Genomic DNA, 24,911 nt, shown 5'->3' on the forward strand with positions numbered 1-24,911 from the left:
TTCTAGCCTAAATATGTTCCAGTTATTCTTAAGCCTTAATTAAGCATGTACTACAAGGACTTGAACTTGTATTTTAGATTTGCAAGTGAAACTTCAGCTGCTAAAGTTAGACAAGTAGCATTGTAATGAAGGTACATACTGAGCCAATTCCAAAAGGAGAATTAATTTGGCGGTACTGTTTTCACCTTAAAATTACTAATACAAAACTCATCATTACCCTCTAACTTAAAAAGATGTTTGTTTGTTTAAAGTTTGGCAGAAAAGAAAACAAGTTACTAAATTATGGTTCAATCTTGAACCATATAATGCCCCATGAAGAAAGCTAGTTGTAAGAAAACATTTACTTTTAAAAATTATTTTTCAAATAAATGGTAGAGTTAGAACTGGACATTCAAAATAAATTCTATCACATTGTTACAGCAAAGTTTAAAGTCACAAGAGAATCACCCTGTTTTTTACTGCTCTAACAAAACACTAGTTCTCTGACATTCACCCATACTAAATACTGACACATTCATTCTAGCTTTTTTATATTACTTTGTTTTAAAAAAAAAAACAACTGAAAAACCTTGTTTATCTTTAATTTGACCATAAGACATTAATTCAAATCACCTGAGCATAGCTGAGCAGAACACAATTCTCAAAAATGTTTTAGAACACCCCCAAAATGCTTTACCTTGGTGCAGAGCTTCCCCAGGCTCCATGCTTGTCTGTCAGAATGTTGACAATTTTCTGTATTAGTTGAGTTGCAGTCACCTGGTCTCGGTACTTAGCTGCCATTATCAAATGATGACACATTTTTTCTTCTTCCCGTTTGTCTGCAGAATACTGGGCACACAGTGACTAGGAAGAAAATAAAGACTTCATTACTTTGCATTTTAATTATACCGTCCAAAGGAACTTTGAAGCACTTCATAATTAATTACTTATACAAAACCCTTGAGAAATAAGAATTAACCCCATTTTACAGGTTTGAGAATTGAGGCACTGTGCAGCTCCCCACAGTAAATCTGTCCAGAGAGCCAAGCAAAGGATCTTGGTTTGTCATGAATTCTTTACCCACATAGCATACAAACTCAAGATTTAGCAAATGCCAACACATTAGTGGCCTGATTGCATAATAAAACATACAGGCACAACCACTTTTATTTTTTAACAAAGTAAGTGAATAGCATTATAAAAACAAAGAGGCGAGTTTCAGAATAATGAATGCCAGCTAACTGACCAGACCACTCCCGTGGACTTCATTAGATTTGGATAGTCAGCCATTTGCTGTTGTTTGTATAAATATGTAACTATAAAAACTAAGGAGAAAATCTACATATCTTCAGATAGACAGAAGACAAAAATGTATATGAAGACTGAATTATCTTTACCAGATGGCTTCTTGAAGTCAAGCACATTTGTAGGCCAGCATGGGAAAGTTAATCATTTCCCTCGCTGTACTACACCTGTTGTATAAACATGTTTGCCGAGGTACTCAAAATCAAATACTAGCAAATAAGAACTGAAAGTCACACCTACAGAACAGAACTCAAGACTAAGAAAGATTCTTTGTTACATTTTCTTATCATTTGGGTTTTGTTGATCTTCTGAAAATTTGTCTGTTAATACAGAACTCAAAAAATGGGCACAAAATTTAGATCACCCCCCTCATCAAACCACATGAAGAGCCACAACAAATTCAAATATTGGTAGGAACAATAAATGCTTTTCCCCACTTCAGCACTCCCTGTTTCTAATTTCAGTTTTCATCTGGCAATTCCACAGATCGCATATGCCAGACAAAGCATTTCAGCCTTTGTCAATGATTGGATTATTCTATGATCTAGTTAGTAGAATGGACACAAATGTCTGCCTAACAACAACAAAAAAATTGCTTTTTCTTTGTGAAGCACAGCTGATGCAGACACTGGTACAATTATTTCTTAGAGTTTAGATAACAGCACAATATTATAATGCTTTTTAAAACAGTAGCAATGCTTTTTCTATATAAATCTATCTATATGTACAAGCATTAGAAAACTGTTGCAAAAAAAATAGGCAGGCTATGAATGCTATTCATATATGTGTACATAGAAACATATACATGTCATATAAAGTGAGAGAAAGATAGGAAGAATGTGGAAAAAAGCACAAGCAAAATAAAATTTCGGGTTGTGTAGATTTTCATAGACATTAGACAACAAAAATGCACCAACAGATGAATAACTTTAAAAAGCTATTTTAACAATTTCAATACATTTACGAATTTCCTCATAATTTTTCCCACACCTTAGAGCAATGCTCACCTGATGAACAGACATCCAGGAGTGGAGAATGGGCAGCTGACTTTCCAAGTCAATGAGACATCAAAAATTGGCTTTTCTACTTCTAGATAAAGCACTCTGCCACCCCTCTTCACAAAAATGTAAGATGGCTAAATCATAACCAACCCTAAACAAGATTTTTCTAGCTCTTTTTAAATACAGCTGTCTTTTCCAATACATTAATCTATTTCGCACTCATGATGATTCTGAGTTCTTTTCAGCACTTTGTAAATGTTTCATAAGCTGTTATTTTTAAGTTGCCTGAAAGGGCAGAATTCTAAAAACAAGTGTATAAGGTAAGCTAAACAGTAAAATGTTTTAAAGTGCTCTTTAATGGATCCTCCTTTACAATTTGAACAGCAACTTTTCATATCTGACATAAAATCCATAGATATAAATCACATTAGAGGGTTATTCTTTCCCCATTATCAATCTCTGTCTCTTTATGGAACATTAAAGTCACATTTGACCTTAAAACATGATAAAATGGAAATCAAACTAGAATGTTTTGTAAAAGATATAATGAACTTGTACCTCTTTAAAAAAAGTCTCTTCATGATGTAATTTTGAATGCATCCTTCATTAAATACCAACAAAGATTTTCAAAGTGTTGCTGTGACATTCAAATGAAGGAAAAAATGGTATTTTATTGTCCTGACAACTTCCATGAAAACAGAATTAGCCTGTTACAAAACAGAAATGTATAGGACTCCACTTTTCAGAAAATTCAGCATCTAATATGAATAGAAATCTGCAACTACCTACCAAAATTTAGAGACTCCCACATGCAGCAATCCCATAAAATTATAACATCACTCCAGGAGGGACTCTTAACCATAGTACACACTTTACAATATATATTTTACAAACAAGAACAGAAGGAAGCCACCGTTCTGCCAAGTATCTGGCACGCGCATGTATAGTTACTAACATTAAGAAAGTTTTGCAAGAATTATCTTCTCTTTGATAATACGGGGACTCGTCAATTGTTCAGTGGTTCCTACCCATGATATATGCAAAATATTCAGCAAAAAAGAAGCTATTTCTCCCCCTCCCTCTCTCAAATAATTTTTAATACAGGAGTGAAAGAAGATTGGCTCCACCAAAAGAAATGGAAAGAGACCCATCCCAAAGTAGTCAGTCACCACTCAACTGTTCTGAAAGCACTAAAAATTCTCCATTTCTTTACTGTATTTTTTTCATTTTCCAGATGCCTTCAGGTTCACCTGATCCACTACTTTCAGAGATGCAATACCAGGATACAGAGTGGTACATGTTAATACTTCACACTAAATCCCGATCATTCCATTTATATAAAATAAAAATTCAGCTTGATTTCTGTTTGTGCACAAACTCAAAAATATATTTTTGTAGTTTTATTTTTTCTTTATTGCTTGATCTCTTGCTCTTGCAATATGCACCCTGTCATGCTTGAATATGGTTTTACAATTAGATACACAGTTGCATGCAAATGAATTTGTCAAATCTTCCTTCCACTAGTGCTTTGGCTTACATAATTTTTGTTACCTGTTTGGGGAAGTTTGTGATTATACTTTCATTACACAAGTACTGCGGTCACACTCATGATGAAACAAAAAATGTTGAAAGGAGAAAAATGTATTTTCACATATACACTCCACAAGTTATCTATAAAAAGTCTTAAATTCAGTGGCTGTTAAAAGTTTTACAAAAGGAAAGTGTATTAAGCAGAATCCTTTGACCCAGCATGGAGCAGAGGAAAGATGCTTGTTCTCTACCCCTTCATACAGGATGGAACAGAAACCTTCTCTTCGCCATTATCACAGAGCAGAACAGAGTTCTCTCCTCTCTCCCATTCGCTGCTTGGACAAGACTGCAGGCTATTTGAACATGTAGGTTACCTGAAGATTTACTTTTAAGGAACAGTAATTCTAAAGGAGCACAAGGTCATCCAAGAGGCAAGTTATAGGTATGAAAATACAATACATTCTATATGCAGGAAATTTTCCAGAAATACTATTGCAAAATACTGACAAGGTGAATTAGTCTATTCTGCCTGTCTATATTTCAGTGAAGAGGAGGATTAATCTAGTGTTTTCAGAACTATTTTGTCTTTGATCTTTATAAAAATGTCAAGTAAAAGATTTCCTCTGCACGGTACCATCTGCATGTGCACCTCTGCAGTCCCAAAACTACAGTGTAATGCTTTCCACAAACTACAAAAAAGTTTAATAGTGTAGGGTTTTTAAAAGCTATGTTGTACCTTTTTACTTTTATTCTTCAACTCAAAGATCACTGAACACTTTTACATATGCCAGTTCCTTTGTCTAATTTGGCTAAAAGCTACTTGCTTTGTGAACAACCTGTTTCAGAGGGTGTCATTTAAAAGGAAAGTCATCCATTAGATAACATGTAGTCTTGCCAGTAATGCAAATTCCCTAAAAATAAGGATATTTTAGTAAATGAAGGAGCTCCTCAATCCTCTGCTTTCACAGATCTTTGCACTTGACCTCTGACCTGAGGTTTAAAGTCTGGACTAAAAATGCTACCCAGGGAAATCTTACAAAGACTCCTGAATAAGACTTAGAAAAATGAAAGCTTAAAACCTCAACAGCGAACAAAAGTCAACCAATGACAACGTCTGACAGCCACCGTCAATTCTGAAGTGATGCCTCTGTCATCCAACGACTCAAAGTATTGATTTCTCTCAGCATGAAAAAAGCTTAAGCCAATGAAATAGATATAGCATCATCCCCCCGATAATAGCCATCAAGGTTAACACCAGCAGAACACTTATCAAAGTATCTCTTCTATTTCTTCTTGTTTTAATGGACTGAACACAATGCAATGGCTTCTCATCTCTGCAACCTATAGTTTTCCAAACCTCATTTATCCACTTTTCCAGCCTGTTATCTGATTTGAAGATTAAAATGAATCTGCATCTAAATCAACTTTGTTTGTAATACAAAGGGGGGGGGGGGGGGGAAGAGGGGGGAAAAAAAAAAGGAGGGGGAAAAAAAAAAGTGGTTTTGTAGCCAGACATTCCCAGGGAAAAAAACCACGCATTTAAAATCACAAGGGGGGGGGGGGGGGGGGGGGGGCAGAACCCACAGTTGATTTAGATCACACCAAACACAGACTGGTAAAACTATGGTTATGACCAGAAAAAAACCTACTACAGTCAATTTGGGTTAGTAATTTGAGAGAAATGCAGGGATCTCGAGAGACATCTGGTTTTAATCTGTGCTGAGTCAACAGCTTTATTTTTTACCTTTAAGTCTCACAGTATTAAGCTTTAGTAAGCCCAACTAAATGCTAGGCAACAGCTGAGATTGCATCTTTCAAATGAACCAAATTTAGTAGAGTAGGTAAATGAGACAAACTAACAAGAGTTCAACTGGATATAAAAACAACTGACAGAATAAATAAACAGTAAAGAGCAGAGACAAATAACATCAGATTTATATTTATTCTGCAGTATCCATTAGTACCATAGACTTTTTTTTTTTTACCTTTTTCTATGATGCCTATTTAATTGATATTATCTGTGTTACAGTAGCACCCTTGGGTCACAATCAAAGACAAAGCTTTACACAAACAAGTAAGAGCTCTTATTCCTTGCTAGAAACTGGGATTTGCTGTATGTGCCCTACATTATTCCAATATTCTAACTCTCTAAGCATCACTTTTAACCATTGGCATAAACAATATGCAGAGACAAATGTTCTTTTTGAACCCAAGAAGCCAGTTCTTACTGTACACATGCCCAAATACTTTGCATTCAAAGCATGCACTAGGATAGACACCTTTCCCCCTCTCTCTTTTGCAAATCCAGTTTATATCTGCAGTCCCTTCATACTGTTTTTGTTTTAAAACAGGCTAAGATCCTAAAAACATTACACTTGGGCATTAAATTTGAGATCCTTTGGGTCCACATCTTTAAAGTACAAGGCATTTTTCAAGCTAGAAATAATCAGAGTACAATTCCCCTATGCTCTAGAAACAGTAAAGCTCAGCACCTATGCAATAAAGCTGCATAGATGGCTCTGTGCTCTCAGATTAGATATTAAGCAAAGGAGCCAGTGATGATCTTTTAAGCCATTTCCCAACCACACTGCATCAACGCTGACATTCAACTGCTTCAACACCACCACAGAGATTAGTACTGTATTCACTAAAGAACTTCTAGTCCAATGCAACAAGTGAATCAGATCCATGAACAACTTCTGGAACTGACAAACTCATTTATAAGGAACATCCACTCTGTCCAGCAAATGAGACATACACTTACATAGTCTAAGGATTCACTACACATGCTTAGTGAGGGCCACATAAAGGTTGCACTGCTGTGATTTTTCATAACTGTTGGATACCTGGTTTTGCAGTCTTTTCATATTGTCATTTCTACACAACTTATGTTTTAAAAAGGGAGAAAAATACCTTTTAATCAGGTGAAAACATATATATAAGTCTAAAAGTGGGCCAATTACAAAGACTGCTATCACTTCAACCAAAGCAAAGCAAAGCAGTGTTTGATTGTTACCTTGCCTGTAACCAGTAAAGATGTGTGAGCAACTTGTTACTGCCAGAAGAGAAATACAGTATTTGGTTCCAGTCTCCAAAGGTGCAGTGGAAACTGGCCTAGGGAACTGTCCCAGTCCTACTTTCAATGCTCCCCAGCTTTTCTTTCTGTTCTCTTTTATCTGCAGGCTCTTTCTCATATTACCCACCGAAACTTCGCCTTTTGTTCTTGCTGTTAGTACCTTACTCTAGCAATAGCATCAGGACACTTCCTCCCTTCTGTACAGTATGAACACTAAGTGGAAGTAGGGGAAATAGTTATCATCTACTACAATGGTGGTGCTGTCAGCTCAGGAAACATTTGCCAAATAAGTCTTGCTGTGGCTTTCAAACCATTCCTCAAGGTCTTGTGAAAAATCTTCATATCACCAGGGGCCAGATGGCACATTTCCAATAAAACACAACAAACTAAAACTCTGAAATGTCCTCATTCACTAACTGTGACCACCGCCCCTCCAACTGCCTTGTTCCACTGAGGCACAGTAAGGACCTCTATTACCTGTCAGGTAGGTGGAAGGTAGTCCAGCAGTTTTGGCCCCAGCAGCCAAATAATTACTTCCCTAGGATTCAGATTTCCAGACACCCTACTGCCAGCACAGTTCTTTTACAACTTACAGCACCAAGACTTGGCATAGGAGTGACGCTTGAACAGATTGAAAGTCACATGCAGTTCAGATGGCACAGATAAACCTTAAATGAAGTCTCTAAGAGCAGGTAACACACACTATTGAGTATTTTTGAACAAAGCAACTTACTAATTAAGAAGCCCTTAAAGGTACTACCTAAACAGCAATTTTTCACAAGTTGTCCGTCAGATGAATTCTGAATAATTTTTCATAATAGGGGCAAAAGGGGAAACAATAATACCTCAAAACATGGGAAAAATGGAAATTCTCAATTAAATAAAAAGAGGTAATATTTTTAATGTTTTCATTTGGAAACATTTTGCCAACCTTCTTTTCCAAAACAAGAAAAAAAAATCTAAACCTTAAAGTAATTCAACCTCTGAGAGCACAAAGAGTAGAAAAATTTAGCCAGAATGATTCACATCAGCAGCAGATAAACCAAAAGATAATTTGGAACCTTATTACAAAATACCTTGTACCACTTTGACATATAAATGTGGCTTCAGCCTCTGGCTATAACAAAGTGAAAGGCATTTCTGTGAGTTAAAATTCTTTAATTTCTATAGCTATCAAAGACACAACTATAAATACTTAGGTATATTAGTCTTTAATATATGACTTAAGTTAATTGTCTCAACACCTACCTTAAAGGAACATGTATTCCTACATAGGACTAATTTTTATTATTATATAGGAACTCACATTCATATTATATGTAGAATACAATGCAAAAATAATCAACATACCTCTGTTGATTTTGTTATTTATGTTTGATATTCCTGCTACATCACACTCACTGAATTTCCTTATAAATTTGCAAAACACATGCAAAGCAAATTAATTTCCAGCCAAAATCTTTACATACACAGTTTCCAAAATTATGTAAAGTTCCAGAAAGACAGAAAGATTAGCCCCTTGAGATATCCCTGCAGCCTGGGGTCTGTGTTTCTATTTCTATTTTCTACACAGTTCCCCTCAAGCACTTTTCAGCTTTCCCTGTTCAGCGTCTTGGTTTAAGAGCCCAACTCTGATTTTAATCCAGGAGCTCCAGAATGTAGCAAAATATACCAAGTCATGAACAAAGAACAGAGAAATCACATTCATTTGAGATAAGACATTTAGGCATAATAGTTTCCTATCTTGCCATGACTGGTTACATGCCAATGACAAGCAGATCTCTAATAAGCTTCAGTACTTCGGATTCCAAGTTGGTTTCATACCTGACTGGGCTCCTTAAGATGTCACTTATGACACTTAATGCAAAAAAAAAAAAAAAAAAAAAAATTGTAGCTTGCCTTTCTGTAACTTTGTTCTGAACTCTGATAACAGAATCAAAGGCATGTTTTGAAGGTATTCCACTCTGTATAGTAGTCTAGTACTCACTAGACATTAAGAACAAACAAAAGAGAAAAATACCATCAACACAAAATAAAATCAATGTATACACAGGGATACATAAAGGCAATTAAGATAGATGTAGGAAAAAATCACCTATAATTCTGCACCAGCAATGGATGGAGCTTTAAAAGTGTTCTGTGCCATATTTGGCAAACCTTTTGTGAAACCTCAGCTATGAAACATTCAGACATGAACACAAACTCACGACACAAAAGGTAACCCATCTGTCCTTCACCAGCTTCTATCATGCTTGCTCCAAGAGCTAATTTAGTAGACTTGATCTCTGACAGTTCAGGACTTTTTCAGCCTCTCGCATCACCTTGACTGGCACATATCCTTGAGCAACACTGCTAAATAGGACAAACATGTTTCCTGGCAAAGTATTTCCTTCCCACACACAGAGAAAAAACCCTTTAGTTTCTGCCATTAAGTCATTGCACCTTCATCTGTATCTGCAGAAGCATTTTAATTCATTATTAAGGAAAAGTATTAAGGGCTTCTTTTTTTGTCAGAGGAATTTCAAATGACTATCAGAGAATCTGTGCAAAAAAGACCATATGGGATTTTATTCCAAAATCTATGCTCAGGGCTGCTGATTCCCAAGTTTCTAACTTACACTCCAAACTTGCTCTTCACCTTAAAGTAAACTAAGATTCTTGAGAGGCTTATTCTTTGGACGACCAAGTATTTTAAAAGCAGGATATTTTGATTAAGATGATGATGAAATGGCAAAGATTAAAAAAATAATAATCCAGAAGCAAATGGGAAGGATTCTTAAAATATGGCCTTTTATAGCAGTTATTCGTTAAAATCATTCCTAGCCACTTACTCTGGAAACATGTTAAGCAGTCACAATCCCAGCTTTAGCTTAACCTCTGCCTTAACTTAAAGCCTCCTGTCAGAATTCCTATAGCATCAAACTATGAAAAGCAAATTATTTTAACTTTATTTTTTACTTCTCCTTTTTTCAGTAGTCTGTGTTTTGTATTTCATTCCAACTAGTGTATGAGGTTTTCTTCCTTTGTGATTGGTTCTCACACATTTATGTAATACAACTTTGGAATTTCAGACAGTATGAGATAGGTATGAATAGGATTGGGTTTTAATTAACATTTTTTATTCATAAAAAGTTCTACCACCCTTGAAAGGTTGACATTTGGCTCTAAAAATTGTTGGCGAGGATTATTTAATTTCTTTTAAAACTGTGTGATTGTATTATCCATTAAAAGGCAGCATTTGAAATATTCTGACTATTCAAAGTGTGAGAAGACAACGGTCTCTGCTTTAAAAACACTCATTCACACAACTCTAGATCCTTATACTGAGCAATACGGAACAAGGATTAAAAATACTGCATAACAATTGCTTTAAAATTTTTACTTTTCTTTAAATGAAAACACCACAATCATGCAAGAGTCAGTATTACAACTACCACAGATGCTACCTTCAGAGAAATGAAGTACTATGTAGCACTAAGCAGTTTCTACTGGCATCATCTTTATGTTGTCAACATTTAAAATGAGGGGGGGGGGGGGGAGAGGGAGAGGGAGAGAGGGAGAGAGGGAGGGAGGGAGGGAGGGAGAGAATACTGCATAAACATATTCATTTACATGTACCTAAGAACAACATATAAGATCCATTTCATGAGTTTTCTGTTTATTTCTCATTTCAATATTAAACACCAGAACTTGTGAAACATCCTATTCCAAGGCTCTGATGATCTTGTCAAGTTTTATTTTTGGCTTTGTTTCAGTTCAGCGTGCAAGGTTCTTCTGTCTCGTTGGGTTTTTTAAATGGTATGGGGGTGTTTTCATACTACCCCTCGATAACAGTTATCAGCATTTGTTACAAACAACTGAACTCATGGACATTGGTGTAATGGCACCAAACAGATTACACAGTACAACTGCACAAATGCTGCTTAACTAGATTTCACTAATTGACTTTAATTCAGTGTAAAATAATACACTCCATACTTGAAGCTTGTTATGTTTAGAGCACAATAGCCATGCAGGATAAAAAAGCAACACAAATTCTGCGGAATTTTGAAACAAGAATCTGAGATTTGATGTGAATTACAGTTCACTCGTTAACATTATAGGTATTGAAAGAAAAGTACAGTGACTAATCAAAATCACCAGCTTCCACTAAGTATGCACAAAAAAGAAACTACTGAAATTATATAAAACGTTATATAAAACACCATAAGTGACAGTTATTGGACATACCAAAGCGTCATGTAACAACATTTCTCACACGCTTTAACAGCTTCAGTTACGCTGCAGCCAATAATCTACCACTGTCAACTTCTAATATTCCAATATTTCTGAGTAGCTTCAAACAACTGCCATTCAAAAATAACCTGAGAAATACTCCTCCCTCCTCTGCTGCTGACCATATGAAATTGCCTTGCAAAATGGTGTTGGTCCAATGCCAAGACAGGTGATGCTGGCTTCAAGGCTATCAACAACTGCTCAGAAATGAGATATCGGGGGTTTCTAATAGGCAGTGTAGGAAAAAATAAGCAAAATATTTCAAAAGTCAGCATATCTGATTTTTTTCTTCTCTAAATGCTTAACGCATTCAGAACGAACGGTAGCATAATTTAGAGATGCCTGTAGGTGGCATAAGGTCCTCCCAGGGCTGAGGGCCACAAAAGAGCCAGCGCAGCTGAGGAGCACCCTGTCCTGCTGGTGGCAGCAGAGAGAGGCTGCCCCACAGGCTGGCCAGAGGCCAGGGCCAACCCCCCATCCTAGTGATGCCCACCACCTTGCTGTGGGCTCCCTGATCCTTTCCAGGCCCCCAGCCATGGGGCAGGTGGGCTTCCCAGCCTCAGGCTGGCCCTGGCCCCATGGCCCTGCCCTATAGTGGGGGGTCTGTCCTGGCCCTGGCCACCCTCCTCCAGGGTTGCCCTGCTCTTCTCATGGCGGGTGGCAGGTTGGAGATGCTGGGTGAGGTTCACCCAGGAGGCTGTGGTACTGCAGTGGGTGCCCACCTTACCCCCCTGCGGGGCACTGCCAGCCCTCGTGGCACCTTGACAGTGTATTATTGTAAGTCTCTGGTACCAAGTTATGACAAAATTTGTTTCACAATTGCCATATATTCTCTATAATATAGTAACCCATCCAATAACTGAGCATTTTGCTTGCTTTTTCTGTCACCTTCCTTAAATATTTCTGAGGCAAGAATTGGCATCAGTCATGAAAGATGGAATCTCAAATTGACCTAAGGGCAACACACAATTCAGGATAGTTTGATGAGATTTAAATCTCAAGTTTCCACAAGGACAGGCAGGGAGAAGGATGGAAGGAGCACAAACATCTCAAAATCCATTATGCCATAACCTTGGCATTACTACTAAGACCCAGAATTTGTTCCAACAAGTTTTTGACAAAAAAGCCCAGTATCTTGGCACTAGGGCACAAAGGAAAAAAGTGTAATGATGACCAAGACACTTCCGCTGCTCATTATTATAGTCACTACCATCGCCTTCCAAGCCCTACTTCTAAGAGCTATCTAAATCTTTTCTTTTAAGATGGCCAGAAATCTTTGAAGATGCATTTTCTAAAAAGTTATTTAATAACAGGGACCTAGAAATGTGAGCAGGAAAAACATCGGAGGAGTGGTGAGGAAAGTATCAGGAAATACATCATCTTTCTTTTGTGAAGCAGAACAATGAGGACAATTTAGTTTTCTGAATGGTAAGACTTTTTAAGGATTGACTCTGCCACTTCCAGCAGGACTTCAGATTAACAGTGAAATCCAGAGGTCTCTAAGTCACTTGGCACCTTCCCTGACACACTGATCATCTGAAGAGCAACTTAACTGTCTGATAGATCTTCCTTTTCATGATCTAAGACCATCTCAAAGGGATTGGCTCAATTTTCTCCTATTTAGGTCAAAGAGAAAAATCAGTAGGTGGACTCATTTTGTAAACATTTCTATAAAAGAATCAGATGAAGCAGGAAGAAAAAGATTCAAAAAATCTATTATAGTGATTCCCATCTAAAAGCTAATATAGGAAAGTTAAGATGAAAAGCTGGACTGCAAAGCAGTGAGACAGAAGTGGCAGTGTGAAAGGACCTTTCAGTTCCCGTTAAGAATTCTGATTAGTGCAGTCTTTTTCCCTTTCCTAGACAGCTGTATAGGTCTACTCAGAAATAAAAGGCTACCTTTATAAAAGATTAGGAATGTTACCCTTGGCTGGGTGTGGCTTTACAGTTTTCCATCATTTCCCTTCCTGGATCCCAGACAGACTTCAAGCCCCATCTACTACAAAATAAAGATCATTTTAGCAATTTAATTGTAAAATCCTTATTTAAACAATTACTGTCTCTTTTCACCCATCACTCATAGAGGTATTTATTTCAGCGCAGTGACCATATTTTGTATTCAGAACAGAGCATTCTCAATTAAAGGCTGAAGCTTTCATTGGAATGAGAAATACCAATTCAGAATAAAATATTACAGTAGATGCAATATTTTGCACAACTTCCTCCTCAATAATATTCCAATAAATGAAAGAGAAAAATATTCTATGTGACTAACAAATACAGGTAACATTGAAAACCTTAACTGTAAATGTCTTCAGGCTCTACTGATGAACTTTTCTAAACATCTCAGTATCTTAATGCATAAGTTTTACTTCCCACATTGCCCCAAAGTTGATTTTCATAAGCCACCTTCATGAACATCAAACAATAAACCTGCATGAATCAAACTTTGTCATGCCTAAATGAGGAGACTGCATTAACTACAAGATGAGACTATGCATACTACGATTTGAGCGCAAACAAGAGAATGACCAGTGTATCTATAGCTTACATAATCAAGAAGCCATAGGTCAAGACAAGTAACTACTCAAACTATGGACTAGTCTTTCAGTACAGACTTCTATAGGGTCAGGTAAGCTACTTCTTTTAGGCACATCCAAACCTGTTCTGGGGTTGCAAAAAAATCTAACATGAAAATACTTGTTCTCCCTTTCTTTTATAGAAATATCAGTGTGCAAGTGCTTGGATAAATCCTCCAGATAAAAAGTGGACTTTACTTTCCAAAGCTGGTAAGTGTCAGAGTTTTTAAAATAAAATCTTTTGGAGGATATACACATAACCACATTCAGCTACAGAAAGTAGTTGAATGGGCCAGTAAAAGAAAGCATATTGCAGGTACACAAACTTGTATGCAGTTTTTGTACAGCTGCAGAACAAGCTGGCTTCATAGAGTCACTTCTAAATTTTCATTTCAACCATCAGGTATTATAAAAAAAATTGAAATTTTTATGAGTAACACAAATAATAACATCCTAATACCTGTATTCACCAGTCTACCCTGGTAACTTCAGAACTGCAGAGGTTTCACATGAAATCCAGCTATAGTCAAGTGGGATGGGCTTTAACGCAACAGCCTCAACTCAGGTCAGTCACAAGCAGTATTTGCAACTCAGGTGCTTTTGCCAGGAAAAGTCAAATGAGAAAACAAATATGCAGAAATAGAACTAGAATGCAGGGAAATATTTTGCAGTTTTGTGACTGCTTTCTTCAATTCCTGTTATAAACAAGCTTCTCACATAAAAACCATATTTTTGAAAATGAAATTGCATTTGAGAGAATATTCAAGACTACTACCAAAAGATTGTCAAATGCATCTGGGCTATAAATGACAATATTTTGGATCAAAAGTTAACACCCGTTTAGCAATCAGATGCATATTTCATCCTTAATGAAGGCCTGAAAAGAAGAGTTCACTTTATTCTGGATGCAGGTATCAAAGCAGATCTCACAAAGCAACATAGGCGCATCATCTAAGGATCTTTTTCACATTAAGAATCCTATTAGAAGGAAAACACTAAAAGGTAATTGAATTTCCCTCAGTTATCTTCATCTCTGTCAGCTCCTGCTACAATAACTTACTCTCCAGAGCAGAGATAACTCAATTCTGTCCAGAAAGCATATGTTATGAATCTCCAAAGCAAACTTGTCTAAATCATTCTGGTCTTCTATCAAGGCTGGCTGTGGATATGAACTCTGACAGAAAGCAAACAAATTTATTTTTATCTTTTCAATAATTCACTTCCCTGTGCCTTGATGGAAGAATCTAAAGACATAAATGTTTCCACTAATTCTGGAATTATAAAGACTGGTTGAAAATATTTTATCTGGAAGTTAACACTATTATAAACTGTTTGATTCACCATTCTGTTTTTGCAGAAACAAAAAAGTGTGCTACAGCATTTTCAGGTTCCTGTAGGTATACAAAAACTAAAACTATCATCTCATGCTGTAACTGACATTTTTTTCAGAATGGTTTTGACATTTATATTTTCACCTTCAATGGAAATGTTAACTCTACAAATAATAACAACAGAAGTATACTCTAACTTTTTATTTCATCAAAGCTCTTAAAACATCAGTAAGCACAAATTCTCCACTCATGTAAGCAAACTACTTTGATTTTAAAAGTCATATTTTAGGAATGTATAATGACTCATCTAAACCAACATCACAAAAGAAAAACAAAACATAAAGCAGCCAAAGGAAGGGTAAACGACAAGAATCAGAAAAGCTACTTCTGGAGGGAGAGGAGAGAAAATACTAGATAAGGTTCTGGTCAAACTAACATTAACCATATGATTCCCATCAGTTTATGATCATTTCAGGCTGTTCAACATATATGTAAAGAAAAGTCTGAAGAATTAATGAATAATGAAGTGACAAGGTTCGTTGCTGATACTAAGCTATTCAGAGTTGTATAATCATGAAGGAGCTGTGAGGAGCTGGAGGGGGAGCTTGGAAGACTAAATCATCATGGTAATAAAACAGCACAGGAACTTCAGTGTAGACAAAAGACATGTTGGAAAGAATCTAATTTTAGATATAAAATGACAGACTCTGAGTTCACCTTTATCTTCACTCCTTTTTGCCATAATGAGATGGTATTATCAATGACAGATAGTTCTATGAAACCATCAGCTTGGTACAGGATAATCAACAAACACACAGGAATCAAGTAAAGAATTAGGAACCACTGGGAAGAGAACACAGAAAACATTGTGTATTTATGAATTCCTGGTGTGTCCACACCTGGAATGCTGGGTGCAGTTTTGGTTCTTCCATCAGGAAATATGACAGAATTGAGAAGCATTTCGGAAAGATTCAGAATTGGAATCACCGCCACAGAAGAACTAACTATGTAACAGTAGGATTTTTCAAGGGGGGGGGGGAGACAACTCAGGAGGCATAGGAGAATTCTGTAAAATCATGTGGTATAAAGGACCCTTTCTAGGTGAGTTTACATGAATGGGTTCTATAGATTCTTACAGCATTAGATGGAGAGTGTCACTAGGAAAAAGCAGGCCAAAGAGATGGAGAGTGCATGCTGAGAAGTTTGTGTGTAAAAGTTTCCCAAGAGCTGGTAAACTCTAGGGACTGGCAGTCTTTTTTGAACCTACAAAATATGATCAATTCAGAATACCACAGGTCTGCTGAATCTGTACACCACCATTGGCACACACTAGTACCAGCAACAGCTTGTATGACAGACAACATCCCAGAGAGTGATGGTTACTCGACACAAACAACGAATACAGGATTGTATATATACCCTCATGAAGCAAAGGACCTTCTGCAGGACTTTCTGAGGCTATTGCAATAAACCCTTCATTACACTTCTTGGAGTCAACCTCCCAACTGTAAGCTCCAGCTGTAAGCGTATAAGTGATGGTGGTGTGTGTAGTTATCAGCTATTAACAGTAACAGCTTTATTCTATTAATTACAACAGTATAATGAACAGAAGGTGTTCTAAGAAATACTGGTTGTGATCCGTGTCTCCCCTCCAACCTGACTCACTACCAGGGAAAAGGCATTTTACAACGCAAGAATGAAACTAAGATGCCAGTACAATTTGCAGTTAACTCAGTGTAGCTCTTAGCAAAAGTCTATGTGGATTCAAAGTTTCACTGGGCAAATAGGGGAATAATCCCTGAAGGGGTACTAAGCACATGGCCTCCATTTCTGGCAAGCAACAATCAGAAGTCACTTCAAATTGCCCAAGAGTGGGAGTGTATTCTGGGAAAGTGTTACCATGTTTGCCCTTTTAATAAACTCTTCCTTAAGTATCCACAGATAGGATAATAGGCTTGATAATGGACTTATCAATGTGATTAGTCTTGCTCATCCATGTTGCAGTAGGAATCAATCTTCCAAGAACAGACACAGAGTAGAATTACTAGGATGATGTAGAGTATGCAGACACCACCCTAAAAGAAAAAAACTTAGAAGAATAAAACTCAATTAGCCTACTGAAATGAGGTGAGAAGATGTAATAAATAATAGATAAAAAAGTAAAATTAAGAAAAACTAAAGAAAAAAGACCAGTGAAGCCAAAAGATAATAATAACATAGTAACAAAGAAATATATGCTGAATACAAGTAAAAATAAATTAGAAGTTTAGAACTAAGCAGAATATTTAAGTCCAACCTACCAGTTGGAATAGTGAGAAAAAACACCTTCGGGTATTCAGGTCCTAAAGATCTTTTCTGACCTTGTCAGCACCAATCAGAATTATTTTAATATAATGTCTTTCTCATTTAGATCAAACCAACTTACAATAAAGCACCCAGAGATGTGTACTGTCACCAGTGTGTTTTCTTCAAAGCTGAACAACTTCTAACACTGTTGTAAAAAAGGTACATAAGTAATGCAAGTTGTATTTGGACAGGAATTTTAGAAGAAAATGTCCAATCAAGCACAATAGTATATTTGCTTTGTTAATGCTAGAAATTTACATTCTATGTATACTGTATTACTTCAGTCAAGACTCTTTTAGAATCACTGCCTGGCATGAGCTACCATAAAAGTCTGTACATAAATAATAAACAAGGTAAACACTACTGATTTATTTTTCATGAATAGGTGAGAACAACAACATTTCTGATGGGAATATCTAATTTGAAGCAAGAAATTTCTCAGCTAGCTAGCTTACTTTTCATATTATGAGCATAAAAAGATGCAGCAAAACATGGAAAGTGTTTTCATAGACAACACAAAAACCATATAAGAAGATACAATATTAGGGGTTCAAAGGAAACATGTACCATCCATCAAAAGGCTTTTTAAAAGACCAAAAAAAAGCTGGAACACTTAAGCTGCAGAGAAAGAAGGCTGTAAGAAAATGGCATTCTTCAAGAAGTCTGTTCAAAGAAGGAAAACAGAAAAATATGTCAACTGTGGCATATTAGTTTTAAAAACAGAATGAAACAGACCAAAAGAGTTTGAGGAACACTTGCATAAAGGCATAAAAGGCAGTAATAAATTATTTTTCAAACAAATCAGAAGCAGTAAGCCCGTTAAGGTATCTCTGTAGAGATAATAGAAGATCAAAGGATAAAAAGAGCTCTTGGAACACAAGACCACCACAGAGAAGTGCTAGCAGAGAAGTTATAAAAGAAAACTGACAAGTAACCAACTGCTAGGACCAAACAGTATTCACTCAGGTGATCTAGAAGAACTCTGGGATGAATGCAGCTGAGCCATTAGCTACAGTGTTCTTGTTCAAACTGCCTCAGTGCCAGAAGAATGAAATATGCCAAATGGACTCTGGAGGACAGCAGGGAACTACATGGCAATAAGTCTGAAATTTATAAAAGGCAAATTGGTAGCTGTGTTTAAAGCAGAAAGCAAACAATGGAATAAACACACTGGCAAGAGTCATCATTGCTTTTGTAAAGGGAAGTCATGCTTCATTAGATATCTTTCAACAAGCCACTGGAGACAGACAAGAAAGATCCAGTTCATAAAGACCACTGTTTGAATGCCAAAAAGATATTAAAGAAAGGCAGGATGCGGTAGGGCATATGGGAACATCCTTATGTTGATAAAAGCTGATTAAAACAAAGGAAACAGGTTTAAAAAAAGATTAGCTAGTCTTCAGAGTGGAGGGAAATCACCAATTGAATCTCACTGTGTTATTGCACATATTTAGAAATGACTGGAGAGTGGAAGAGGTGTCAAATTTTGCTGATAGCTTTAAGTAATTCAAGGTAGTAAAAACAACAATCAAACATGAATAATGCTAATACAGTGACTGGGAGATAAAACAATAGGTGAAACTCATATAGAGAACTGCAAATCTTTTTCCAAATTGTGATCCCTGACACCTGGGTAGAATCAAGGAAGCAACCCTGTATAATTGCACTGTTCTTATGCTTGTCCCTACACATGTACTATTCAACTCTGTTAGAGACAGAATACTGAGTTTGATGGACTTGGTCTAACCCAGTACAGATGCTCTTGAGTCTCAACAAACTATTCATCTGTGAAGCAAAAGAAGAACATTATTAATGTAAATGAATAAAAAAAGGCATGGAATTTCCAAGTGGATTGTGTTAATATCCTAAATAATTTGGGATTTTGAATGCTCTAAACAAAGTTCAAGTTATTCAAGTTCACTGCCAAATTGTTTCCTATTCCAGAAAACTGGCAGAACCTGTGGCTCTATAATACCCTAATAACTAAGAGATGTTCACCTGAGTATTTGAACAATTCCCAGCACAAGTTAGTATTCACAAAGAATTATCTGCAGTAAGTGGAACTTACCTATATAAATCCTGCACATATTAATGTAAAACCAGACATTCATATTTCTGTACTTGTTTTCCTAACACGTGACCACTTAGAAGTAACTCATTAAGTCATTGCTGTGGAAGAAATATTCCACAGTATAGATTATTACATTTTACTCACTTCTTACTGTGTATAAATTTACTTTAAGAGTTATTTGTTCAAAGCAGTTAAGTAACAAGTTTGAAACTTAGAATTTGTAATTAAAAAGAAAAAAGAACAAAGAGAAACCAATCTTAATAAAGCACTGTTTCGACATTACCTTATTTATGTGGATGGATCTTGTAAGCATGCACTAATTGTTATTCTGGATTTTGTGTGATACTTAGCTAGCTAGTGAACTAAATAATTAAAAGACAAACAAACAAACAAAAAACCACCTCACCCTGTCAGCCATACAATTATGGATTTCACATACACACAGAGAAAAAACTTAAGATGCACTGCCACATCAAAAGATAAGTTCAAAAAGGAATGTCTGTTCCCAGTCTAGCAGAACATAGATGACAGCAGAAGCATACAATGCTCCTCTCCCTTCTTCTAATTACCCCATTTTCTTCATGCCTATGCTGTTTCAATTCAGCCGTTAAAGTAGCAGGGCAAAATTATAAAACATAAGCGGTTACAGGAATTGAGTCTTTGGCTCCTTCTGGCAGATGATTTTTTAGGTTTCCACGGTTGACAAATGCTAAAATAACAAGAATTACAGAGCATGTTCTGCTAAGACTTCCAGAGCCATGGACAGTAGATTAATTAAGCTCATTGATAACGTCTAGTGAAAATAATCAGCTATAGCAGTACTTACAAGAAGGGGTAAGAAGTTTTTAAAACAAAGGAAAGTTTATCATTCACAGAACGTGAAAAATAAATAATGTGTTAAATATGTAAAAGGAGAGAAAAAAGGCCATAAAAAGTTAAAATCTCATACAGCTCATACTGTAAAACACTGTGCAGAAAAGACTCATATCTTCACAATATTCCTGGATTTTTTTTCAAATTACACTTAGTATGTAAATGAAACATTGCACAGATTATAAAACGTGGAAGAGTCTTGACAAGATACTGCTAAACACTAAGCATTAATTACAAAGCAATAAACTTCATTAGCATCAGAAAAACAAGAGCAGATTTTTTTTCATATGAAATAGCTACGGTTATGAATCTATTTCATTTTCATATTCAATATGACTTGAAAAGACCAATAATATGCTGATACTTATTAGATTTAATTCATCACATAGTTTGTCTCATAATTTGCCAAAAACATTATCCAAAAATGGTAATGAACATCACTTCTTGTTTCATTAGAAAAGTTTTAGGAAAGAGTAGTTCTAAGATGGATTTTCTTTCAAGCTGCTTCGGAAACAATATTATTATATCTTTGATAGCTCTTAGACATATTTCTGTAATACATTTTGATTTAAAATTGAGATATAACAAAAAAAGATGTCTCATCATTCCAGTGCAAGTTTTTATTCCTTCTCCTCCCATTGGTTATTAAAGCATAGTGAAAGAGAAACCACAATTTTTCACTTCTCCTTTCATAATCAGGCAATACTTTATCCCAACACTTTCCCGAGCACAGGGAAAATGTTATAATGTTCAAACAGAAAATGAACTTCTCATTTCAGTATCCTTTGACTCACATGAGACAATGAATCCTAAAAATTGCCACCTCAGGAATATGAGAAATTTAATTTCCCAGTTTGGGACTTGTCAACATATTACAGCAGAACAAAACCAGTTAATCCTCCAATGGAAAAAAAAAAAAATTCTTCCATGCCCAGCACTCTGTTGAAGAGTTTATAAAACCCAAAAAAAGTGTTTAGAAATGAAAGTCAAAATTTTTCTTCCTTCTACCGACAGATGGTGCTATAATGCCTAACCTACCCAATGCAAAGGACAGCATTTATTTAAAAAAAATCTAAATTTGAGAGAGAGTTATGCCCATTCATAATGAAATGTGTAAAGCCTTATTTTTCTATGAGGGTACATCTAAATTCCTTTGTGTTGCCACATTACCTTTTTGCAATCTTATGGACTATAACTTTTGGTTACATTACTACAGGACACCTACAACTTGTGCTATCAATTATCTTCATATTTACTGTAAAGATTCATTGCTGATAACCCACACTACTAGACAGAATACCCATTGAAAGCATAACAAAATCTTTTGTTCTAATAAATAAGGTCATTGCCATTAAGTGTGTTGAATAACACTTCATATAAAAGGGTGTTGTAAGAGCCACAGAAAGATTATTTGATGCACGAGTTCTATAACAAAGCAGCTTTTATTAAAAATACTGGAAAATTATATGGAGAATAGGGACCCAGTCAAGGATTAAAACTTTCTTTCCCACAATAAATGTTTGTTACATATAGAAGTAACAATCATCTACAGAAACTACAAAGACACCAAATACCTTTCATAATTCTTTCAAGGGCTCTCAAACATTCTCTTTGATTTATGGGTATTCTGCCACAATTGATTTGCAGTACTTTTTAGTTACTTCCTCTGATGCAAATAACATCTAACATTTAATGCTTAGTACACCAAAGGGGAAAAGGTGCAGAATATAAAAGATTATCAATCAATGGAACCACTGAATTTTGTTTTCTGCCAAGGAAACAAAAAGCAAATAGCTACATTCAAGTCACTATCAGAACGCTTGCCTAGCCTTGCATCTTGTCTCTGTCAAGGCAATACTTGTATTAACATTAAGATTCGGTTCTCAGCATGAGCCATGAAGTAAAACATTCAGTTTATTACACACAGCCTATAAATTGATACTGAATAAGAATTAAAACTGTGAGGAAGTCCAAGTCTTCCGCATGAAAAAACATAACTGAACAGAAAAGGGCAACAAATTTTACAGCAGCTGGAAATGCTAGATTTAATTATTGAAGAGAAATCATGCAGAGACGTTAGCTGCCTAGCATGATTTATAACAAATGCAAAGGGAAAGTAATGTGAAAATCTCAGTTAATCAACAGAAACAGCCAATAACAAGAATGCCAGCACTTTATATTTCTATGGATGATGAGAATTTGAAAAAATAAGACCCAAAACTCAAGGGAATGACACCACACAATCTTTTAAAAAAGATACTTTGATGAGGCAGGTTAGTTTGTAAATTACAGCAGCAGTTGCATTTTACTGAAAAAATTACCAGTGTCTGTTTTCCTCACAGACTTAAAATGAAGAATCCTTGTCCATCCATTCTAGAAAGTTTTCTGAAAATTACTGTGTTGCACTGTCCTGTGCTCCTCTATCCACACTCATGGTGTGCAACATTATGAATGGTTCTGTATAGTACCTTTTCCCCCATTTTCCTATTCCTTCATGTGAATCTTCCAGGCAAAAAAAAAACCATGCTGCTGGAAGAATATTCATCAAAAATACTTTACACAAGCATTGAGGTATGGTATCACAGATTTTGGTCAAAATCCAGTAGTGACATCTGATAGCAAACTAAACCTTCACTAGAAAGATGAAACACTGTGATGCTTGAACAGTCCAGGCGTAAAAGACTTGCAAGTTTACATATTTAGAATTCTATAAATATGTATATTCACACACAAATACACGAAGAGATTTATATAAGACAGGAGGCATATCCAAGGCAATGGGCATTCCTGTCATAAATTATAAAATAAAGTCAATTAGAGTACAAAATTCCCTCCCCCTCCTCACACCAAATCCAATTATTCTCGTAGGCCCAACTCCGCAGCAGTCTGCACACATAATCTAAGACACAGTGCGAATCCACCACATTTTTCAAGGTCATTTCTAGAAAGCAGTCTAGGTGGTAGCATGAAACTAGCTGGAATTCAGGCATAAAGAGGTTGTTCTTCAGGATTTTCAGCTCTACCAAACACTCAGGGTGAGATTTTGAAAAATGCCCAAGAGATCTGTGCACATAAATCCCAGGGACACTGGCTCACATTTCCACATTCACTGTAAAAATGTGTGCTTCACTGCCACCTCACTAGAGAAATGAGTGGAATATTGCTTCATCAGGCTTCTTTGAGGCTTAATCACATTGTAAAATGGATAAGTATGTCTCAGGTCTCCCTGTGACCTCCCCGTATGTCTACATTCATAGATGTAACTACTTACAGAGGTAGCAGTGAAAACATAGGTGAAAAAAGGATCAGAAACAAATAAGAAATAAAAAGGTTGACCTTTGTATTCAGCCATAGAAAAACCTCTCACAACCAATCCTTCACCTTCAAAGCAATTTTTTCCTCTCTTTTTTACAATACCAGTTTAGAAGAAAGAGAGCATAACTGGTTTGCTCATAATTTATGTTACTTATAATATCTCCTTTTAAAAAAAAAAGGAGTGGCCAGGCACCACAGAAGAAGACTTCTCTGTCTTCGTCCAGACTGCTGAGTTGTAAGGTAGAGCCCTCTAGAAAGGGTGGGAGATTGCATCTTCCATGATGGAAGCTGAGCACCTCCAGTTTGAAGAAGCTTCTGGAGTACAGGACTGCAGAGGCAAAGGAAGGGTCTGCAATGCAAATGGAAACAGAGACTCCTGACAAAAAGGAAGAAACAGAAAAATAGCCAAGACAAGATGATGACACACTTTTTGCTACCAGGCACAGAAAAAGTGGATGTGAAGATTTTGCTGCTGTTCAAGACACTTTATTTGAAGTTTCTGAAAGAGAGAGAATTGCCTTGAGAAGACAGACGGAGGAGAGAAAAGATTTCTTTTCAGATCCTTTTAATTTAAACCTATCTCACCCAGGCACTCAGACTTTCCTGCATATCTAAAGTTACAGCACAAACTGAAACAATATGCAAAAAAACCCACCCTTGCTTTAGAGACTCTTCCTGTGCTTTTCATCCTCCTACTTTATGGAAAGGGTATAGACACTTTCCTCCCAATGTTCTGACCAACGCAGGGTCCCACCACATGGAGACATAGCAAAGAAAGGCCCAATCAGACCTTACGCAGCAAAGTGAACATGTGCCACATTTGCTGCTGCTTCTGTCTGGCTGTGAAAGAATTGATAGGTGGACAGTTCTCAATCCACTTCTGGAAGGAAAACAACTGTCCTGTACTTGCAATGAATTAAGAACCAAATAGGAGTGGTACCTTTCCCTCTGGATCCTGTGCAACTTTTAAAATGTCACATGACAAATACTTTCCTGCATCACATTTCTAAAGTGCAGTTGTTCAGCACAGCAGTGTCTTTCCTAGTATTATCTATTTTCCTAGGTTCTTCCTTCCTCTTACAATGACCATCCTTACCCCATTTATAACCAAATACTGTACAATAATATATAACTACAGAACTTCATTATGAAGCTTGTCTAAATTTCCCATTGCTTTCTCCTGCCTCTGTGTCCCAAACACCAGACTTCAGTTTTAAACGATGACAAGAT

The 24,911-nt window shown here is 36.3% G+C and overlaps 1 protein-coding gene across 4 annotated transcripts in view; it reads right to left on the reverse strand.

The window, feature by feature from the left end:
* The window catches only part of LRBA (LPS responsive beige-like anchor protein), a 435,866-nt gene that overhangs the window by 253,472 nt on the left and 157,483 nt on the right, over window positions 1-24,911 (reverse strand). For all 4 annotated transcript variants that reach the window (XM_052772257.1, XM_052772239.1, XM_052772249.1 and 1 more), the window contains one exon: window positions 677-843. In XM_052772257.1, the coding sequence (XP_052628217.1) occupies window positions 677-843 (167 nt within the window). The remainder of the gene's footprint in view (window positions 1-676; window positions 844-24,911) is intronic.

Source organism: Harpia harpyja, chromosome 2 (genome assembly GCF_026419915.1).
Source record: "Harpia harpyja isolate bHarHar1 chromosome 2, bHarHar1 primary haplotype, whole genome shotgun sequence".
NCBI classification, from domain to species: Eukaryota; Metazoa; Chordata; class Aves; order Accipitriformes; family Accipitridae; genus Harpia; species Harpia harpyja.